This window comes from Buteo buteo, chromosome 16 (genome assembly GCF_964188355.1).
Source record: "Buteo buteo chromosome 16, bButBut1.hap1.1, whole genome shotgun sequence".
In the NCBI taxonomy this organism is placed as follows: Eukaryota; Metazoa; Chordata; class Aves; order Accipitriformes; family Accipitridae; genus Buteo; species Buteo buteo.
The window spans coordinates 12,126,417-12,149,170 of record NC_134186.1 but is presented as its reverse complement, the minus strand read 5'-3'; the positions used below and the strand labels follow the sequence as shown (position 1 = coordinate 12,149,170).

Sequence of the window (22,754 nt, the reverse complement as noted above, 5' to 3'; positions counted from 1 at the left end):
CAGGACCATTGGAGAGAAGAATGCAAACGTGCCCCTGAGCTGAGTCCTGCCTTTCCAACTGAACCCGCAGCTGTGGAAGTGATTGCTGTTTCCCTTCTAAGGGAAATGAAGTGATGCGTGTGGTTATGGTTTTACAATGTGCACTTTCTTCACGCAGGACTTTTGAAAGGCATCAGCTGTCTCTAGAGTGTCTTGTAATAACCTTGGTTATACACCACTATGGGATTAAAGACATTAGCCACCTTGCCCCGTTAGCAGCATCACTGAAACAGGAGAACAAGTCCTCTTTGAAATGCAGTTTATTCTACAAACATTTAGAGTAAAATCTGTATCTAATTTCCATAACTGCCTATAATACCAGAAGGAAAAACCACAAGAGAGAAGTATATTCATTTGAATGTTACTGACAGCTGTTTTCTAAACTACTCACTTGCTAGGGAAGCATTAAATGGGAGCTGAAATATTTCCTTTAGTTTGCGCTCATGTTCTCCTCTTTGGGCATTTTGTTTCCATGCATCCACATTCATCTACATGCACATATGTGAACTGGACTGTCTTATGCTCAGAGCAAACCAGTTCCACCTTCACTTCATGACTTCTTTTTTCACGGCAGCAAATGCATTTGTGTTCCATTTCACTGGCCTCAAAGGAATACCTATAGAAATGAGATTTGCACATCAGTCCGCTGCCTGTCATCTTCCCAAACTGATCCGTATTTGCTGCTCCAAATTGAGGTACTTCTAAGGAGCAGAGGTGCAAAATATCCTATCTAATTTTCTGCTTATTCATAGCAGTCTTTCCTCAGGATGCTACTAGCCATGTAGGGCCAGATCCTCTGACAACAACAGGGAAAATCCCAGTAGCTTCAGTGGATTTTGGATTAGCCCCATTCTGGCAAGGCAGAAAGGAACAGTTCATGCAGAGACCTAAGAGCAGGAAAAAACTCCACTAAACACTAGAGCTGTTAAAAAAACTTGTAAGGACATGTTTAAAAACAGGTAGTTAATAAATTTAGCTGATGTCTTTTCAAAGGGACCTATTTTCCTAACTAAAATAAGGCACTCCTGTCACACTAAAGACATTTGGTCACATCGCTAATGACTGCTGTTCTGCATATCCAGTTTCCCAACCAGGCCCTTTTAAACAGCAGGAAGGGGACAAACAGCTGCAGCCCATTGGTGACAAAAACCCAGGAAGACCAGACATTGGGGAGGACAGAGAAAGGTTTCCTACTTACACAGAATAGGTACTGCACGTCCCTTCACAAAAGGGCACTGGAACTGGAGCAGCTGACTTACAGTTGTTGTGGACGATATACTGCTCTTTCAAGCTGCGTTTGCATTTATGCGGCAGGTCAATACCTGCGTAGGAGAACACTTCTGTTAGACTTCTTCAGACTGGGGAGTAAATGTTTTGAAAGGTATCTGCTAGGAAACCAAGGGCAGATCATCCTACTAAAACTTTTTACAGTTCAAATGCATAACCGAAAAACCAAATGAGAGTGCAAAGAGGCACCAATTCAGCAAAGCAATTGCCTGCTGGTCAAGGTACTTTTCTATTTGTGGACTAGCTTAAATGAAGACTTATGTATAAGTTCATGTAAAGATACTGTTGAACCATGACCTAAAGGAGACTTGCAGGGTTTGGGCTTTTTTAAACTGCTATAAATTACATTTGTAACTCTATAACAACCTATGATTTCTGGGTGAATGCTACAGGAAAAAGATCCTTTTTTCCATGCGATTTCCTGATGAAAGAATACAGAGTATATTTTCTAGAAATTTTATCATGAGTGTAGTTCAACCTAGCAGTATTTCAGTTATTTAAAAACACAGAAATGGACATCAAAGAATTTTAGTGTCCCCATTGGAAGAATAAGGCAGATTTTTAGTCTCAGCTGTGAGGTACAAAACAGCTCTGCTGCTGTAAGAAGTCTTCCAGTCTGTGGAAACTGCAGACTCCCAGTGCATGCAGAAACAGGACTACAAGCAGGGGAGAACCTAACAGTATTGGAATAGGGAATCAGTGATTTAATGCACTCACATGTCTTACAACAGCCATCTGAAGTCACATCAACTGTCCCCTATATTGAAAGCAAACATAACCAGAACAGTTCAGATGCACATATTGCTAAGCAGCTAGTAGCAACAATGAGAGTTCAGGTATATTCCCTCATCTCTAACCAACACAGATTTCTCACCAAACCTATTTGTGTACCAATTATATATAAAACTGCTTAAAAAAAATAATCCAGCAATGACGGGAGTGAATTTTCCTAAAATTATATATTCTCTCACAAGCCAGGTGAGATGTCCTGTAACATGTGCCTGACCTTATGTATTGTCCTATTGAAGCCAGCACAAAAAACCCAGCCCCAGAAAATAACAGCTGCTCCTGGAATTGAACAGCTTGACCTGCACAGAACCTACCCCAAAGCTAATTCAACTCAATGGCTGTCTTTGTCCCTGCTTTGATTTTCAGATCTGCTGTGAAGCTCCACAACACTTCTGAAGGTTACTGGAAACCACTAATTGCTGAAAGCTAGGGGATGAATGATACCCCTTGCTCATTCATGTACCACTTCTTTACTTAGTGATGCACTACATATCAGAAGATATTGTGTCCATCAGTTCCCCCAGGGGTCCATGGTGAGTCACCATTTGCTCAATTTCATTTCGTAACATTGGCATTTCTCAAGTGATGAAAAATCCTGCTAATGCTATTGCCCCAATACTCTACTCTTTCATGTTCAGTGCTTATCCCACAACAAGTAAAATGTGTGAGTTGTTTGCAAATAGTTTTGTTTTACTTCCATGGGACATTCCATTCAGGGTTGAAAAAGCACATTTCCTTCAAACAAGGATGATCAGCTCAGAAAGATGAGGAAATACTGAAGTGGCTCATTCAAAACAGTAAAGAAAAGTCCCAGACCAGCAGCAGGGCTCATTCCAGAAGTCTTTTTTTCTGGCTCTAAGATACTTACTGGAACACAGTTTGATTCTTCAAATGGTAGGCAGACCTTTACTGTACTAGTCAAGGAAAACTGGCCCGCTGATTCAGTGCATGTGTACTGAGTACAGTTGTCATACGGAGCTTTATAACTCTTTCCAACCTGAATAAAAATAGGAAAAAAAACCCACAACCCAATATAGTATAGCAATAAAAATAGAATAATGCAACAGTAATACAGTCAATGAACTGGCAGAGGAACTGGGCTGTTCATATCACTCTGAAAGTGCTGAGATGCCTGGAGCTCACATCTGCAAATTATGTACCAGACTCACCCACTATCAGCCTATGCAAAATCCCTTCTGTGGCCACCTAGGTGGAAAGAATCAAAAGCTGGTGGCAGAATGAGCATAGAGGTATGAATGGAAATGCCACAATGTAGGTGTGTTAATGTATGTGGAATAAAATATACACAAAAGAAAAATAATTCTTTTAAAGGATTTCAACAGGTTTTTTAATAGATGGAAAAAAAGCGAAAAGTGTGAAAGAGGAGAAAAGTCTTCATAATAGAGGCTAATGGATAAATGCAAAGCCTCCTCACAGAAACATAAAAATTGTATACTGGCACAGAAGAATCTAGCTTACAAGGTAAATTACCAAGGAATAAAAATATGAAATAGAAAAGATGCAGAACACAAGAGCTACCAGAGAAGCAATAGCATGTAAGACAACAGTCACTGGTTGAGACACCACCATTAACTGTTCACAGGAGTAGCAGGATGTAATAAAACCAAAGAGCTAGCCTGAGGCTCAGTCCATGTCTGCACAATGCTACACTCACAAGACATGGTGTATTACCTGGGTGTGTTACTAAGTCACATTACACTACAGCAGCTATGCCACTTTTGATTTCTGCTTCAGCAAATTCAGAACTAGTGGTAGTACAGCTATATCAGCTCGCTCACACTATTTAGCCCTGTATCTCCAGGGCAAGATAATGACACTGTTTCCAGATTGGAGCCAACTCATGTATCTCTGCAAGAGCAGTATTAGACAATGTCACCATCCCCTCCAAATTCTTTCTCTCTGTTGCATGTCAGGAGGAAGGAGGGTAACATGGTTTCTATTCCTGCCAGAGATGCATAATTTTTAACACAGTGGTGTCTGTGAGATGCACACAGCAGAGAGCAGCTGTATAAACATCTACATTTACTTTGGAAATATGGACATTTTAAAATCTCCTCTGTCTTCCCAGCCTCAAAATGTATGACACTGGTTCAAAAAATGCTGAGGTCTTTTTGATAATTCAGCCTTGTGTGCAGAGCAAGGGAGTGCTTACCTCAATGGTGACACTGCCAAATGGAAAATTTGCCACACATGCCACTTGCTGGCACTGGCTGCAGCACTGACCTTCCTCTTCCACATAGTGGAAACCCTGTGGGAATATAGTTTCCGTTTAGTCATGTTACCTGATGTCTTGTTCATGAAGCACCTTTGGATCAAAGCCACACTGGAGATGGCACAGGAAATGAGCCACCCTTCTGGTTTCATTTCTGTTGTCTTTAGAACCCTGTTGGAATCACGTTAAGCCTGACAATCAAAGCTGACAATTTCTTTCCCTTATTGAATGTTGACTTTTGGACATTTCATTTACCATGAAGACCCTGTCATCAGCTATTCTTCTTCAGGCTAATCAAGTCAGGCCAAATAAATTAATTCAGCGTATGATTACTTGCACAATCTACCACCAGTGCTTGGTCTGATATGATTATCCTCAAGAATTGCTGCTGTCAGACATGTGAAGACCGTGCATCAGTTATTTCCTCCCCTCTTTTTAAGGTATCCATTGGTCTCTTGGTGGGTGTGGGTGTGGCTGGCTTCAGGATAAAGGATAATGGTTTTATCCATTTTTACAATTGGTGGTGGGTCTGGCCTTATCTGGGCAAGAATGGAAAAGAAACCACTCTTTGCTTACATTCAGTAACAGACTGAAAGTTTGTGTGCAGACTCTCAGCTCATGAGTACTGAGAAGTGTCTGGAAACATATAAACCACTGTGCAGTTTCTTTACAATCTTGATTTTCGAGCTGACAATGGGCAACACCAACAGAACAGCACAAACACTGTCTTTCAGCAGTCGGACTTTTTAACAGGTTTGCAATCATTCTCCCTCAGGGCATCTTTCCAAGGGTGATGTCTTAAATTTGCTAGAGAAAAAAATAACCAGCACCCTAAAAAGGACTTTACAAAATGTCTAAAAGAAGATTAGATTCCTCTTTCAGTGAGGAAGCAGTTACACTATCCTAGTTTTACAGTACATGCCCTCAACAGCCATTGCTCATGGCTGGGGAGGCTGAGCATGCAGCGCTGACCTGCTGGCAGGTGGTTTGGCATTTCACTGGAACACACTGGATGCGGTTGGTCCGTGTTACAATGTCCTGCTCATCTGTGCACACACAGTCCTCACAAGAGCTTTTAGGCACCATTGCTCCAGGCTGGAAATATAGCAGAGAGGGGAGACAGGCCATGACAAGAATTCAGTGGGTTCTAGAGTAAACATACATCTCCTGGACTATCAAAAATGAATGCTTACGCTTGGGATTTACTTTTGGAAGAACTTCCTGAAACAAATACCTCCAGATCTCTAAAACCTCACACTGTCAGTATCACAAAATGAACACAAGACTGACACTCCCACGTGCATCAATCACGTTAAATGAGTTATTATGTCATCTCATAAATTCCGTGCATCAATTTTCACTCAGTTTGACCTAGTAATTAATCTTACAACATCCAATGAGATTTTAAATATGTATTCAATCACAATTCTGACTTCTAGACTCTAAAACACAGGCAAGAGGTCATTTAGTAAGCAAGCTACTGGTCTCCAGTATTACCTATTCGGTAACATTCCCGATAGACTACTGGCAGGGAAAAATTACATGCCATTCCAACCCTGCTTTTTGTGTGAGTGTTGACAATAACAACTTCAGAAAATTCTGACTCAGGCAGCATTAACCTGTGGAAAGAAGTGTCTGGAAGAAGACCTACCTTAAATTCAACTCCTTCAGAAACACATACACCTTTTGGTACTGTAAGAAAAAATAAAATGAAAAGGCTGTGCCAAGAATGATGTAAACAGTAACTGTACTCGTTTCTGAATTGTGAGTGATTTAGAGGAGACAAAGAGTAGAACTGAGCTTATTCACTAGACTTAATATCCCGCACAAAAGAGGGGGAAAAAAGTAACTAGTACATGGTGCTAATTGTTATTTGGAAGCCCACATGTAGCATCTGCTGAGACGTTATGCATGAAGTGGGTGGTAATTCTATATCCTGGTATTTTCCGTATGGAAAAATCTATTTACCTCATGTTTTTTACCCATACTTGAAATTAGTTGAGCTTTTCTTTATTGTTAAACACCTTGCTGGCAACAGAGCCAATGGGAAACTGGGTCAGGTATGTGAATCTGGAAATATAATTTGGCAGCAGAGCTTCTGGATGTGTTCAATGTAACCAACATTCAGTATCTGATCAATAACTTACACTCACTGAATACTAGCTACAGAGAATCTACACCAGTTACTCCACCTCCAGAAAAAAAAGCACCAATAAAGCACCAATAAAGGCTGAGAGAAAAGGGGATAGGCTACTGCTTATGATTTTGACACATTTAGAAAAAATGAAATAGACCAAGGAATAAAAAAACCACCTTAAGAAAACATGGTACTTACTACAGGAGAAGATAGGACAACAACCATCCTCAGATATACCAACTACTGGTTGGAAGCCTAAGTCACATGCTGTTTTGTTGATAATGCAGGTTTTTATATCACATTCTGCAATAGCCAACAGAGATAAAATAAGCCAAAGCATCCTGTCCAGCAGTGTTACTTGCAGACAAAGCTTGAACATCCAAGAAATGGGGTAGAAATAGATGATTCTTGAACCACATATCTTTGGAGTTTGGGACATGTTCAGGTGAAGTATCCCTAAGCTTGCTCTACTGTAAAGCTCTTCCCTGGATATATACTTCTGGCCCTTGTTCCTGCTTCTCTTCCCCCACTGGATGTCATCTCTAAAAAAACTAAACAACCTCATCCGAGAGAAGTGATAAAGAAACAAGTTGGTGTAAATGTAATGAGTCAGACAGTGAAAAAAATGAAGAGGCAGTGGATGAGAGCCAAAGATGTAAAGGTTGGGACATGCAAGGCAAAACACCCTGACAGTGCCCACTGCTCCCTCAAGGCATCCAAGGAGCCTAATGGACCTCTGCCTGGCACCATGACAGGAGGAGGAACAGAAAAACATCCCACCACCATTGCCAGGATCCCCTGTCCTGCATCTTCCTATAGGTACTGGGAACGGCCAGGGTTAGGAGCAGGCTGAAGAGGGGATCCTGTGCTGTGGTGGGCATTTGGGACTGGGAGGATGCAAATGGAAAGGTGAGGGCAAAGGTATATCAAGAACCTCCACAGGAGGGCTTGGGGGAGCCTGGAAGACGAGCGCATCCTCCCTTATTGGATGGTTCTCTGTGCAAGGATCACCCTCTCATCTCAGAAGAGCCAGAGGATCCTGTGAAGCACCTGGTGGTCCCAATGATCCGTGGGGGATTTTCCAACATAAGTATCTGGCAGGTCGTGGCACTAGTTTAGAATACAAGCCAGACCAGAGGAGGTCTCTTCTGATAGCAAGAGCTCCTGGCGTGTAGATGGAAGAAATGACCACTCCGGTGTGTTTATTTGAATCTGGTACCTGTGGGGTACCAGATCTCACTTGAGGATTGCTGCTAAAGGCAAGTGATGCTACATTATGATATCTGAATTATCAACTCACCACAGACTGTCTCTGTGCAGCATGGGTCATCCAGACGTGTTTTTATTTTGCGTACAAAGCCCTCTTTAGTGCAGTTGATAGGTGGAGATTTAGCACAAGGGCGGGGGAAGCAAGAGATATTCAAGGTCACTTCATCACAAGCACAGTATTGACAGTCATGCTCCCAAGCCTCTCTAGGCTGTGAAAACAATAAGGATAGTAGTTCAGAGAGCAAAAACTAGAAGCATTATATTAATGAATGACTGCTGCAAGACAGTGTACGGCTGGGCTGCCTAATTTATTATGTAGGAAAATCAGAGTTCAAATCACAGAGGGAGGAGAAGGGAACAGTAAGAAAAAATGCTATTATGCATCACCTTCCTTTACAAACTTATGTATTTCCAGAAGGGAAGCCTGGTAGTTCTACCAGGAAACTGATTCCCACAAACTGCTATTTCTGCTTCTGTACTTCAAGTGACTAATGAAGTACTGGAGTTAATAAAAGCTGCCATTTTCTTTGCACTGTCATTGCAGTTCACTGGTATTTAAGCTTAGAATTAAAAGAAGAAACTCGTGCAGTCATTTTTATAGGAGGTCACAGCACCCAGCTATGGTATAAAGACAGTATCTTCCTTTTCCTTACCCGTTTCACTGACCCATCTTGTGCAGTGCAACCTATAAAATGAATAACAGATTCCTTTAATGATAACTGAACTGGGGAAAACAACAGAATCAGGACAGGAATAGAAGGAAGGTCTTGAAATCTAAGAAACAGCCACAAAGAAAAAGAGAGATCCAGAGTGCAAAGTCACGTGTTGTGTACCCAAAACATCTTAAAGATCCTCCTCTTTGTTCTTTTGAATGTTGCACTTCCTGCATAAGAGCAGGCAGAAATTGCCAACCTGAAACATTTCCAGCTTAACTAGAAAGGGTCAGTACCAAGGTTTCCCCCATTTCCTCTGTACCCAGAACATTCCCCTTAATCTGCACTTCTAGTCAGGCTCTTATCCCCCCTTCCCATCCCACCATTTGCATTATTTCTTACCGCAGACAGAAACACAAATGCCATCATGCTCATTCAGCAGAATTTTTCCATCAGGACAGTAGCATCCCTCAACGAACACTGGTGTGTTGGTTTGGGAGGGGAGGGTGTCCGTAATGACTTCTCTGCGCAATTAGAATATAAACAGGAACTACTGAGAGGCAGAAATGTGCCCCAGGGCAATCAGACACTTAAATCCCAGGGGAATATGAACTTCTAGCCTTCCTCAGCAATTTTCAAGCTATGGACTTGAAAAGTGCCTTTGGAAATTACCCACCTGCTGAAGCAAGTGCTTCTTTTTGCTTCCCCGCATGGTTTGTATACCTGATCCTGAGCACAGCTGGCCTCTGTGGAGGATTACGACACCCAGGTTAGAAAGCTTAGACCCATGCGAACCCTTCGGTGCACAACGGACAAACCACACATGCTAAGGCAGCCCTCCCCACGGGGCCACACAGCCCAGGCCCCTGCCCAGCGAGGGGGTCCCTGCACCTTCAGTAAGAGGGGATGGATGGCTTTAGCAAGGTGTTTGCGCCAGTACTAGTAGTGGTTGCCCCTGAATCACTGAGTCCCCCTGAGCAGGGCAAAGCACGCGGGGAGCAGCTGTATGTTGCTGTTTGGTGGTGAAGCTCTAGCTAACACACAGGGGTCCTCAGCTGAGCTGCTCCGGAGGGACCATGAGCCTGTTTCCCACTCATTTTGCACCAGTTCTGGACTGGAACAACCTCTTTGATTTGTTCCTGGTTTTTCTTGGGTCCAGAGCAGCTCATGAAAGATTGAAGCCTGATGATGTGGAGGAACCCAAACAGGTGTGTAGGTGAGGAAGAACAGACCGGAGCTGCTTCACATCCAGCAGGTCTTTCCCAGGCTTACCGCACTGCCCGCTCGCTTGCCTCCTCCAGTCCACGCAGACCCCGTGGAGCCCGCACAAGGCTGCATATGTCTGCATGCTCTGGCACTCGGTGCTGGGGTGCTGTTCCGAGCACCCACTGGCCACACATGCCTCATAGTAGGGCTGTGGGGGCACTACGCCGTGGCACTCGGTCAGGTTCCTTTGCAAAAGAGGAGACAGACATGGCATTTCACTTCCTTGGGCTACTTGCAAGGAAGAATTCAACTCAGAACCAAACCCATCCACACCCAGAGAAAGCCTCAAGGTAAAGATACAACTACCGTTTGTTCTGATAGGCAATAAACCCACACAGCTTAATTAAGAATGAGCTTTACCTCCCATTCTTTATAATGCTTTGAAAGGAAGCAATTTTATGTTGGACTCATACCTTCAAAGAAAAGTCTCCTGCACAGCTCACAATTACAATTCTATATGCTGACATTTTTAAGTCAGCATGTTTGACAATCCTGCTTTAAACCACAAAATTATTTTTAAAACAGACACTCACATCTGCTTTCTATATTCTGTGTTCCTTTTCATCCAGAGCTTTCAGACACCGAATTATAGCTAGTTCCTGGTTGGCTTCTCTAGAACTGACAGGCAGAGGGAGTGCCAAGCAGCAGACCCTATTGAGGGAGGACTGATTTTGATGCAGCTGAAAAATATCTGCCAAACTCAGGAACATTCACATATCAGTTCACTGCTCAGTTTTTCAAGGTGTGCTAGACCTCGTATTTTCATCATGTCCTATAAGCAGTTCACCCAAGTCACGTAGTGAAGCACAAAGTTATCTCGTAGACTTATTTTTCTGGCACTTTTTGGAGTTGTCTTACCAGATGATTTTACACAGATTGGAAGGCTCACAGTGCTGATGATATTCAATCTCAGCTGGTTCTGAGACACCTGGATTACAGTATCTGTTGGTAGGATCTGGGACTTTCCAATCTAATGCCATCTCTTTGAAGGACTCGATAACCTCACCATTCCTCTTCACAGCATCATCAGACTTCTCGTTGGTGCAGGTACCTGGTGGCAATATAAAAACAAAGTGACAGTTGGAGGACAGTTGAGCTGATGAAGCTGCTTTTAGAGAAAACCTAGAGGGAAGTTCTGCTCCTTGTGGAAAGGTAACAACACATGGGGTCCTGGATGAGTTCACAAGAGCTGTTTGTAGGAAGAGAAATAGTTTGCCAGTTACTCATGAAAACCAGAGTTGACGTGTTGGTTGACACATTTCTCCTGGTGGCTAAAGCAACTGAGGTGGTGCTGTCTAGCACAGGACTGTCCAGATTTCATACATTCCCATACTGAGTAAGTAAGAACAAGAGGAAGGGCTTAGAAAGAGCCTATCTCCATCCACCAACAGTCTGTGAACAGAATGAAAGTGACTTAAAACTGTCTCCTGGCAGTGTCTTTCCACCAAACAGAGATAAATCTATTAAAATTTGTGAGAAATAGAAATCAGTGGAGTTGCAAGCATTTAGGGATATTTATAAGGGGACAAGAGAAAGAAGGAAGAAAATTTATTGCATACATTCCTGTCAGCTGATGAGGACACTCACCACACAGTCCCATGGTATTGTTATAAAACTTTCCGAAAGGGAGTTTTATGTAAAATGCAAGTCGACTGTAGGAGACATAAACGTCTAATTGAGGTATTTCAACTATGACGTAAAGGCCGGAACTGGTTATCCTGATACCATTCTTGGAAATGTCTGGAACAACTTTCTTATCATTAAACAAAATCTAAAAAGAAGAGAAACAAAAGTTCTCTATGGACATCCTTCTATTGTGTAAGGTATACAGTTTGTGCAACTGGAAAGTAGAGCAGCACAAATTCAGACTGCAAGTGCACCAAATGAAGTCTGTCAAAGGTACTAATTTAAGCAGTTCACTATGATTTCTTTGTAATATGTTGTAATTTATATTTGAATACTCATGTCAGGAAAAACCCCACAACTTTCAATTATGTGATCATTTCCCAAATTTTTAGAATATACAAATTTTTGTTGACACAAAGGAAAAAAGAGAAAGCAAACAATGTAATTGCATTTCCTACCTATTCAATTTTTTACAAGCTTCATCCTTTGTCGTGACAGGACATTTGGCAGTACAGTAATATAACTACTGCAAAATAATATTGAAAATTCATTTTAACACAATACTTTACCAAGTTTGTTTCTTTTCCATGTTCCATTGCTTGTGTCAGAATAACAACAGAGTTGGAGTGAAAAATGAGAAGGGACATTGAACAAATTGCTCCATCAGTGGCACCACAGTAGTAGTTGTCTATGTGAATCCAGAAGATGTGAGAATCAGGATGAGTTGACTTCACAAGGACATAGGTGCAGTTTTCTTTAAAATGATAGTATGTTCCGTCAAAAGTTACATAATGCTCATTTCCCCATCCACTGCAAATACCTGGAAGACAGAGTCACAGATTTCAAGTTTGGCTTTTGAGCTTCTTGCAAGTACAAGGTGGTTTTAACTCTTTTACTCGCTTTCAGTGAGAGCTGAAATAACCAGTTTGATAAAGAAAAATTAGCCCAGCAAGGACACTCTTATCTGCTCTTAACCATCTATGTTTTAGATGGAACTTCTGTTCCATCACATCCTACTGAATTAATATGAACATAATGTAGATGTTGACCACGTAAACTTATCTTTCTTGAGGCCCAGCTGAACATAACATAAATTTCAGGAACTCTCCTGCTGCAGTACTTACACTGACACTCAAAGACTTCACAGCAACCAGTTTCATCGTAGTGTTTCGTGAATGGGAAACCATTGACACAGAGTTTCAGTTGCTGAGGAGGGCAAGTCATGCTGGACAGTTTAATATTGTTTCCTTCTCCCAGGCAAGTGGCAATCTGGCAGTTTCCAAAGTTCCATGTTTCATTAAACTATCGACAGATTGAAAAAGAAGGAGAGAGACACATAACAAAGCAATGTAACAAAATCTTTAAAATCACTCACAGCAACTATGCTCCATTCAGATAATTGTCTAGCATGGCATTATTTGCTATCTACTCTTTCTCTGGAAACCAGGCAATATGAAAAATACAGCAATCAACAAAGCCTTGATATCTACTTCTGTTCTACGATGTTTTGTATAGAACTCGATATTAAGGTCCTGACCATTTCCAATGATGGGACACTGCCAGATGTGGTTTCCTGGCCTTTTTTCAGCTTAGGTAGCTCTGCCCATGTACAGTCATTTAGATGTTTCAGGTGAACCGAATAATCTTCAACTTATTCCCTCAATTATTTGGGGGCTTCTGGTATACTTCTAAATCATCTAAGTCAGCCACACCTACAGTGCTGCTGTAGTGGTGGTTACCAGCATCAGAGGAGAACACCAAACCTTGGCTGCAGGCAATGTTGTAGCTGAAGAAACACATCTTCTTTCAAGCCTCTCACCTTTCTAGGAGGAATGAGCCCAAGACAATCGCTCACAGGAGTCCCCGTGGAAGCAGGAACTCGGCTTGTTGCACTGGGAGCCGATGTTGGTGGACAGGCTTCGGAGTCTGGATCACAGATCTTGAGGGCCTCAGTATGACCAGTTTTACACTCTGCCCAAATTAATTCAATCTGACAGGATGAATTGCAAATGGAGTATGCACAATGACCCGATACATTCACCGGCAGAGAAATGTTTTCTCCTGCAAGGCCAAAACCTGACTGTTAGCACTGGACTGTGCATGAAACTGGTAGTTCTCAAGGCCTATGCATCACGGGTTGGCCACATACTCAGCCCTGCATTTAACTAGCGGGGTCTGCCTGTACCTGATGGCCATGTTCAGGTATGACTGCCTGCAACTCCACTGATATTCTGCTTTGAAGTACGTTAGCAGGAATTGAAAATAAGTACAAGAGGAGAGAATACTGAATACATCACTGAGTGCACCTGGTCTTCACAAAGACCAGGAGATAGGTGGTTCAGGAGCTACTAAGAGATGAAGAAGACTCTTCCCTCCTCTGTTTTTGGAATATGACTGTGGATTACAAACCCGTGTTCAGCAGTTTGGGATTCAGAGTTTGTGCTGGAGTCCACTTAAGTTAGCATCTGGTATAAGCTTCCTTGCAGCAGGGATATCCAAGCCAGGATAAAGTTATAGGATATGGGACAGTTGTAGTTCTGAAGGTGTTAGTTACAGTTCAAAGATGTAACAACTTGCGGTAATGTGTAACTGCAGTGGGCTGAATGAGCACTTGCTGAAGCGCCTTTATCTAACAGTACATCTTCTCACATCAATGATGCAGGAAAAAAATTTGCTTCATTTCTCACCTATTTGCATCAGTTGTCCATTGTCATTGCAGAAGCAGGGAGTGGCTACCACTGATGATGGAGATGCAGATGTTACAGGTTGCATATGTGGTTCTGCAGGAAATTAAATCAATTAATATTCAAATCCTCTGCAATTCTACTTTCAAGCCCTATGGTATCTCTTACATTCTCTACAATCACAAAAAGAGGAAAAAATAATAATTTTTATACACCCACCACATTCTGTACACGTACACACTAAAATCATCCTCTCTCTATTTATATACACTCTATTACATTGTATGCTACTAGAGTAACACACACACACTCCCCCTTGTAGTTAGTTTTCTTCTGTATAGAATACAATAAACCACCCTTCTACTGTCACTTATTCATTCCAAAGTAAGGTTTCTTTGAACTTTCTAATCCTGCAGGACTTCACCTGACTTTGGAGAAGTGATTTCCAGTGGCGGTCCATTTTGCCTTTTAATGCCTTGTTGTGAAGAATCTGTTGGTTTAAACACAGACAGATCATTTAGATGTTTTACTATGCCACTTACACTCTGCTTTCAATAGTCCTTCCTTTCCTAGCTGTTACTCCATTATATTTCTTATTCCACTTGTTAACACATTTAGTAAATACCAAACACACGGACTCACCATCAAGTCTTTAGCTCTTCCACTCACTTGAGTAGAGAAGCTAACTTTTAACTTACTTTGTCCCCTTTTTATAATTTGCTACCAGGATAATACATATTTTTTTAGCCACTTATTTTTCTTTGCTATAATCATGTAGCAAAATTCCACCTTTTCTTTATTTCTTTTTACTTTCTATTCTCTGTTCATTCACATCCCCTTCACCCTGCAACTTCTCTTTTGGGAAAGGAGTAAACCACCAGGCAGCTTTATTTTCTTGCTCCAGTGACCCATTTGAGACTGACTTATTCCAATGCAGAAAACAGCATAATAAGAACCATAGTGTAATATAGGTGATAAGAAGGACAAAATCAAGGTTTAGAAGATTTGACTCCTCATTCCTGAACCTTCAACCACCTTAAATTCTGTGCTTATCCTAGACATGCAGTAGGAATCTTTTTCCAAGATGGAGGAATCTTATTTCCATTACAGACTTTCATAAAATCACCACCACACCTCTTATAAACCTAGTACCTTGTGCTAGTGTGGATGGTGTACTGCAAGGGATGAGTGTTTTAATGATCTCTCCGTCCAGGCCGCAGACAGCATCACTGCACTCGGTCCCATGTACCTGGCTGTACACAGTTTCATTGAAGGTGTAGGTCTTTCCATTGTAGCAGCAAAGGCAATCTGAGGCACCTAAAGAGCAAATGTCATGGTAACAGGTGACACTTGTATATAAATACAAATGAAAAGAAAACCAAACTTCTGTAGCTTATATTATCAAACATGAATTACCTGGCTGAAAAACTTCCTCAGTTTCTACCTGAGAAGTTGCACTGGGAGTCTACCTCATTTATTTAAAATGGGTTGGATTTTTGTTGTTGCTGGTGTTTCTTGGAGTCAGCTTGCGTAAAGGAATTACTGGCTGGTGAAAGCTTCAGAACTGGCACTATCCACACCCGGCATGGAGCACAGGTGCATTCCCTCTTGGCAGGGAACGTGACTGGGATTACTGCCTTGCTGAGTGATAAAACACTGGCTCAGAAGGTTTTGCACAGCCAATTCCACCCACTAATGAGGAACATGCAGTGATAAACAATTTCATTTAAATATGTGAGAAGCTCTCCAGGTTTTGGGGAATGTACATTCAGGAACCCAAGGGAATATATACCTATTACTGTAACAAAATCAGCAAAACTGAAGATGTGTTGTCTACTGCGTCACCCCACATTTTGGGATGTGGTTTCTCCCAAATATGGGAATGAACTGATACCATACCTTAAGCAAGTGTGTCCTTTAGGCACAAAAACATGTCTCTCATAAGCTAGCTCTCTAGGCTTATTATGAAATTAGTGGACAGGAAATAGCACCTCTACAAGATTTGCCCTGTTCTAAAAGTGCTTGTTAAAACAGGTACTATGAATAGCCTGCTTCAGACTACTTTGTCTGTCTTCACCGACTACCAAGGAAGTATAAATGTGGAGAAGTGGTATTTATCTGGGTGAGATGAATCCCATATTTCACGCCCCTGTCCTTCCTCCCTATGATTATCCTTTAGACAGTTTTTCAGGTCAAAGGCTGCATTTTGCAGTAGATCTGTACTGCTGTGCAACCACCTATTGAACTAGCCAGCTTGGAGTCCCATTACCAATATCCCTGCAGTAACATGTGGTGTTAATAATAATAAAAATAAAGGCCTACCATCACTCAATGAATGGTGAGGGTAGTGAAAAGTTACCTTTGGAGTCTTCAGCACATAGTTTCTCTTCAGGATCACTGAAGATAAAAAGAAAAGGAGAAGACTTGTTTTATTGACTTGAATGAGTATGTGGAATAACAATGTCTGCAACAGCATCTACTTTTACATAAAAGCCTACTCCTGGAGGATTTAATGATAATTGCCACTGCATATGAGCATAAACCAAACATTGCCTAGCTTGTCCTTTCCAGTCCTATTCTACCTCTCTTACCATCAACTGACCTACCATGAAGTGCAGTTGGTGAAGGAGACACACTCCCTGCTCTTCTCATCAAAATATGGCTTGTCAGGACTACACTCTGGGTAACAGCCTGGAAAGTTGAAGTAGACAAAGCATTCTTAGTCTGCTTCACACAGATCCAGGGAAAACACATAAAAACCTTTATCAGATGCAGATTTGATCCCCAAGTGAATGTCATCCCACTATGAACGTTCTTTATACTACCAATTATTTTTCCATGTCCTCCTTTTACCTCTCTCCCAAAAGTTTTCATTAACTGTGTTTGTCAACAGCTAATTATTCATTGCAAATTTAGACTGAATGACCTTTTATGTCTCTCCAGATTTAAAGGCAATAGGCAAATTATGCTATGAATGGCACCATGACATGGAGAATTAGCCCAGGTGAGGCACGATCAATGAGTTTCTGGGGCAAATGGGATAGCCTTTCAGCAGCCTTGATGTGTAAGACATTTAAAATGAGACTAATACCTTCAACTCCCATAAACTGCATTGAAGTCAAGCACAAATTACCTTCTAAACTGTACAGCAAGTTCCCACATTTCCCTTGTGGGTTCCTGCAGGTCTTTAGACAAGGGGCTCCACAGGGTTTATAGAACCACTCGTGTTTGTCAGGTGGATTGTAATAATCACAGAACACAGCTGGAACAGAAGCATAAAAAAACTCCAAGTCTCAGACACCGGGCAAAGTTCATTTTCTAAATCTTGCAAACAAGAGCTTGTTAAGTCATGCATGCACAGTGATGTCAGAATTCTGCTTTTCTTTATCTCCCATGTGCCTAAGCACATGGAGCACTGCTTTTCTGTGTGCATTTTCAATGCAGTACTTACGGCAAACGGCAGGCGTTCTCCAGTCAATACAGACACCAGCTCTGCTACAGCTTCTTGAATAAGCAGCAACTGAGGTACAAAAGCACTCACAGTCTCCCACACTGTCACAGCCACAGAAGTCAGAAATACAAGATTCATAATATGGTATTGGGTTCACCTATCAAAATACCAACAGATCTGTTACCACAGATATACATGCTGCATTGTGTTTTAATGGGAGAAAGGGCTCTGAATTTCTGCCTTCCACTAGCAGTTTCTTTGGCAAAACCAGGCTGAGTCTGTGACAGACTGGGATTGTAATGAAAGAACTATGAGCTATTATGTGTGTAATACCGGCATTTATGCTCAAAATGTCTTTCCAGTGTAATTTCTGCAGGACTGAACTACCTTGCTTTGGGTTAGCACAACTATATAGTGTGTGCACTCTCTAACTGAGAGATAGTGATTAAGTGAGTAAAAAGGAAATCCTATTTCCACTGAACTTCGCATCTCATGTGTTTTAACCTGTCCCAACATGAACTAATCAAGGAAATTAAGCCGTTTGCTTTTCAAATGGCTTATTAAACTGCATTGAAGCTTTGTATAGATGTTCTCATTAAGAATTAGTAGCTTTGTTTCTGTTTAGATTAATTCAATTTGTGTCTAAAATAAACCAAATAATTAATCTCTCTAGGTAATTTGAATAAACTTTCCCAAGGATCCCCATACAAACAGTCCTACACTAACTTAGATCCAGATTTTACAAACAGGTAGCTAACTTTTTACTTCTAGTGGCCAACTATTATCCTCTGTCTTCAGTTGCTCAAAACAGGCACTGCTGTTTCCTCAATACTGTGCAACAGGATTCAACTGGCATAGTTGTAAAGTGAGGTTTTGAGTGAGGTGGCCCTTGTACTCGAGAATGCTGTGTAATAGGCTTTAATAGTAAAAATTTGTGTGCAGATGTGCTACATAATAGCAACAAATACCTAGTGTGAAACTACCGAGGATAAGAGAACAGGATTACCTTACTGTGACAGGCTTCAAAGATATTACTCTTAATGATGCTGCAGTGCTTATGTCCTAGGGCAGACTTGAAAGGCTGATCGGCACACAGGTCTGTCATGTTTATATTTGAGCAGGTGCTTGTTATTTTCCAGCTGTTTCCAAACTCCTGGATGCTCATCTCCATGGACTGCCCTCTGGTTGTGAAGTCATTCCTTGAGCGGCCATCAAAGTCCCCACAAAGGCCACAGACTTTTCCCTGGGTAATTTGCATAGGGACAGTAAATGGTTTGGTTATTTTGAGTGCAGCCCACTGTTCGACAAAAATAAACTATAGAACAGGCCAAGGCAAAATACCTGCAAATTTCTAAACAGTCATCAAAATATGGCTTAGAAAAAGCTGGACTCCAAGTGACAAGATCACTCTGTTAGCCTGCCAATACTGCAAAGTGTCTGGCTTTACTTCTAGCTCCAAATATTCTAGAGTGTTTCATACTGACTGAACAATGAAATAAAACACAAGACATGGCCTGCTTGCTTCTTCTTGTCCACTGCATCAAATACTTTCCGAAGCCCTGCTTTTCAAGTTGGGGCTCCAGTTCTGGATGCATAACTTTGAGGTTGCAATCATAACTCTCAGTCCATCCCATACATACCTGGAAAGATGGTGCCACGTGAACAACAACAGTAGTCTTCTGGTCCCACATGAAGTTCATCCCTTGATTTGTTTCAATCACAATATAACCTCCTCTGAGATCCACTTTGTAATTCTTCTCAGCTCCTGGATCAGTGGCTATCTCCTGAATTCTTCCTTCCAAGAGCCTGATTTCACTGCTCTACAAGGAGCAGATACATTGCATGAAAGGAAATTGAATAGAAAACTTAGTGTAACAGCACTGATATTCTGCCTCTTGTCCTTCATCTTACTTTTTCTGTAGTCTTTACACTATATCTTGGTCTACTGCCAGACATGTGAGCCACAGACAAGACCCACTGAGTTCAATGGGAAATGTCTACACCTCACAGTCACAGAAATTGTCCTCATTCTAGATGAAATCTGTTCTGCTGGCACAGCAGCTCCTGAATGCACGGGCAATTGGGTATGCTAGAACACCCCTTGCCATGCTGCTTTGTTTTACTATCCCCTCACCCCCCACTATGGGAGAAATCTCTTTTGTGTGCACTTTGGGGAAATGCTAAGCCTAAGCTGGAGGGAAGAAGCTCTTCCCTCTGTAGTTACATCTGCCCTGTGCTCAAATCATGGTACAGAAACATGCTCCTCTAAAAACTTTACCATCACTCCTACACCACTAAAGTCACAGATGCAAACACACACACACATGCACATACATAGAGTGCTGTTGACTTCCTGCACCTATTCCCTCACCTGCAGAAGTGTCCAGCCCTGTTAACACCAAATACCTAAAACTTTCCCAGCTTGCCTGCCTCTGCTTTCTGGCTGTTCGACTTCCATAGGTACTCTCTAGCACCAACTGTGTTGGAATATTAGGGGATACTACACTAACTGCTACAAAATCAAGACTGCAGCTCCTCAGTTATAACCAATTCTAGACAAACCTCAAAAATCAGTGTGATCTTTAGGGAGCAGATGGAGAGTGACTTCCCACAGGCGTTGTTCTGAATTACAATTCGGAAGGTGCCAGCATCCATGTTATTGGGGCAAAAATCCTTAGAAAAATAGATAACATTGTATTAGATATTTTCAGGCAACTAGACCAGTCTTAAACCATTCTGATCTGACTTCTGCTATTTTGTCAATTATTTATTCACCAAAACTCTGGACATTTTAGAAGAATCTGGTGGCAGCTGACCTGGTGGAAGGTTCATACTTGACCAGGAATTTCAAAGGGAAAAGCTAAGGAAAAAACTGAGCTTTTCATAGCACCAGTCCTGCACAGCCAAAAAGGTAAAAATATTTTTTCTTAAAATTAGCAAAACCAACTGTAATTTGGGGATGGCAAAATGTCTCACTGAGTTCTGTCTCATTACATGCAAGTATTATACCTGAGGCTCACACATTAACCTCTACGTGCTTCTGTCACAACAAAAATACTGCCAGTGTTGGATGGCTGAGAGAAACACTTAGCTTTTCAACACCACACCTACTCCTTTCCCTTGCAGATGCTGGCGTGACATCAGGAAAGGGCTGCCCAGCCCAGGAGTTAGTCGTTTAGGATCACACAGTGCCCTCTTGTGTCACTTCTGAGGGTTAATTGCTTTGCTTTTAAACGGAAAATCTCGCTCTATCTGCTCTAGGAACAAGAGGAAGGGGTAGGCTTGGCTCATTGGTGTCGACTACTTTGCACGGGATAGATCTTTAATTACTCAGACTGAACCCTACAGTGTAAGCTGTGAAAAGCATATGGATAGGAAAGTGAAAAAAATTGATACCTGAGCTAGGATATAGTCACAGTCTCCCAGGAAATCAAACTTCTCCCCATCAAAGCTCATGTAATGCCCGTTTCCATACACAGTGCAGGTTCCCTTGCAGGGATTGTCTGTGCAGTTCCATTGCCTTCTGTTACAGGTGCTGGGAGGCGAAATGAGAAGAATCACAAACTTGGTACGAAGTGTGGTTTTTCCTTAACCCCAAACAGGGGCAGAGTAATTAAAAGGTTTGTCTTTTGCAGTACCTCAAAGAAAGCAATCATCTCTCACTCTTCCAGACTTACCTTCTCAACTCTTCTGTGACCATGCCATGAGATGGCCTACTAATCAGAAAGTTCATGTTTACTACCAAGACATATTTGAACTTTGTCTATTTTTATTTTATTTTTTTCATTCAAAGATCTTTCAAATCATTAAGTCCTGGGAGCAGGCAGTGGGGATTTAGGAGGTAAATTCAAGGTGAAGAACTGAATATTTAACCATTTCTGAATATTAATCTGTGAGGTGCCATGTGGTCGGTTCTGTTCCTTACTACAGTGGTGTGAACCAATTATTATCCCTGTCTTCCCTTGTGTATTGGGCTGAGATGGAGTTAATTTTCCCAACAGCAGCTCTCATAGTGCTGTGCTCTGTACTGGTAGCTAGAAAGATGTTGATAACATGCCAGTGTTTTGGCTACTGCTGAGCAGTGCTCGCACAGCGTCAAGGCTGTCTCTCCCAACATTCCCCCCTCACCTGGGGCTGGGGTGGGCAAGATCTTGGGAGGGGACACAGCCAGGACAGCTGACCCAAACTGACCAAAGGGATATTCCATACTATATCATGTCTGCTCAGCAACAAAAGCTAAGAGAAAGGAGGAGGAGTGGGGCCATTCGTTATCACAACGTTTGTCTTCCAGAGCAACCACTATGCTTACTGAAGCCCTACTTCCTGGGAAGTGGCTGGACATCGCCTGCTGATGGAAAGCAGAGAATAATTCTTTTGTTTTCCTTTGCCTCTGTGCGCGGCCTTTGCTTTTGCTTTATTAAACTGCCTTTATCTTGACCCATGAGGTTTTTTCCATCTTATTTTCTCCCCCACCCTGTCTTGATGAGAAGGGGAGTGACAGAGCAGCTTGGTGGGCACCTGGCTTCCAGCCAAGGTCAACCCACCACACCTCTACAAACTTCACCTCCAGTTCAGTAACCACAGACAGAAAATTTTAGTTGTTATACACTTGACACAAAGACTACAATTTTTTTCCCCCCATGTGTCTTGTTCTCATAAGAAAACAAAGCCCTCACTGCAATAAAACCTCTTAATGGCCTCTGTGATATCAACAACTGCTTATCAGGGTTTGGCTTCACATGTTAAACTTGATTGCTTGTACCAGTGATGATCAGACCAAAGTGTTTCTGGCTCTTATTTTCTGTGCATCCTCTTGGGAGGACTATACAGTTTCATCCTTACTAAATAATGGGTAAGGATTCAAAGCATTTTACTCACCTTGATGAGTAATAACAGTGAAGTCTATGGCAGAGTTATACCAGCAATTGGAGCAACTAGAGCATTAATTTATGTTCTTGGAGGACCATGCACCTGGAAGCACTGCAAGTCACTGGAAGATCATTGCAATTCAATCCTTTTCTGGGGTTCAGCTGTGCCCAACAGACACAGAGTCAATTCCCCTTTGTAGAATGTCCAGCCACAGACCAACCTGGATGAGGCTGGTACTTTAAAGCTGGACTGGAAGCAGTTTGCAGAAAAGGATGGAAATCGTTTGACAGAAGGTCTTGGTACTAGTTCTCCCCAAGTGCAGGCTCATGCAGCATGTTGCAGAGAGGAAATGTTTCCCCTTGTATTTTTACTAGAAGCCTGATGGCTCTAATGATGAAGAGGAAGGCTTCAAAATACATCCTGCCCCACGGGCCTACTATGCACTGACAAT

General features: G+C 41.9%; 1 protein-coding gene across 1 annotated transcript in view; it reads right to left on the bottom strand.

The window, feature by feature from the left end:
• Positions 1-480: 480 nt before the first annotated feature.
• Positions 481-22,754, bottom strand: part of LOC142040249 (mucin-5B) — a 44,238-nt gene continuing 21,964 nt past the window's right edge. The window contains exons 20-47 of the mRNA XM_075047875.1: positions 20,831-20,969; positions 19,997-20,107; positions 19,075-19,254; positions 18,441-18,677; positions 17,435-17,591; positions 17,117-17,245; positions 16,590-16,674; positions 16,343-16,380; positions 15,136-15,291; positions 13,987-14,079; positions 13,119-13,360; positions 12,424-12,601; positions 11,869-12,119; positions 11,261-11,444; positions 10,532-10,724; positions 9,680-9,858; positions 9,084-9,153; positions 8,810-8,931; positions 8,408-8,439; positions 7,786-7,963; positions 6,684-6,788; positions 6,000-6,040; positions 5,321-5,443; positions 4,289-4,384; positions 2,984-3,112; positions 2,044-2,083; positions 1,238-1,361; positions 481-655 (exon numbers count right to left, since the gene is read on the bottom strand). Of these exons, the coding sequence (XP_074903976.1) occupies positions 481-655; positions 1,238-1,361; positions 2,044-2,083; positions 2,984-3,112; positions 4,289-4,384; positions 5,321-5,443; positions 6,000-6,040; positions 6,684-6,788; positions 7,786-7,963; positions 8,408-8,439; positions 8,810-8,931; positions 9,084-9,153; positions 9,680-9,858; positions 10,532-10,724; positions 11,261-11,444; positions 11,869-12,119; positions 12,424-12,601; positions 13,119-13,360; positions 13,987-14,079; positions 15,136-15,291; positions 16,343-16,380; positions 16,590-16,674; positions 17,117-17,245; positions 17,435-17,591; positions 18,441-18,677; positions 19,075-19,254; positions 19,997-20,107; positions 20,831-20,969 (3,787 nt within the window). The remainder of the gene's footprint in view (positions 656-1,237; positions 1,362-2,043; positions 2,084-2,983; positions 3,113-4,288; positions 4,385-5,320; positions 5,444-5,999; positions 6,041-6,683; positions 6,789-7,785; positions 7,964-8,407; positions 8,440-8,809; positions 8,932-9,083; positions 9,154-9,679; positions 9,859-10,531; positions 10,725-11,260; positions 11,445-11,868; positions 12,120-12,423; positions 12,602-13,118; positions 13,361-13,986; positions 14,080-15,135; positions 15,292-16,342; positions 16,381-16,589; positions 16,675-17,116; positions 17,246-17,434; positions 17,592-18,440; positions 18,678-19,074; positions 19,255-19,996; positions 20,108-20,830; positions 20,970-22,754) is intronic.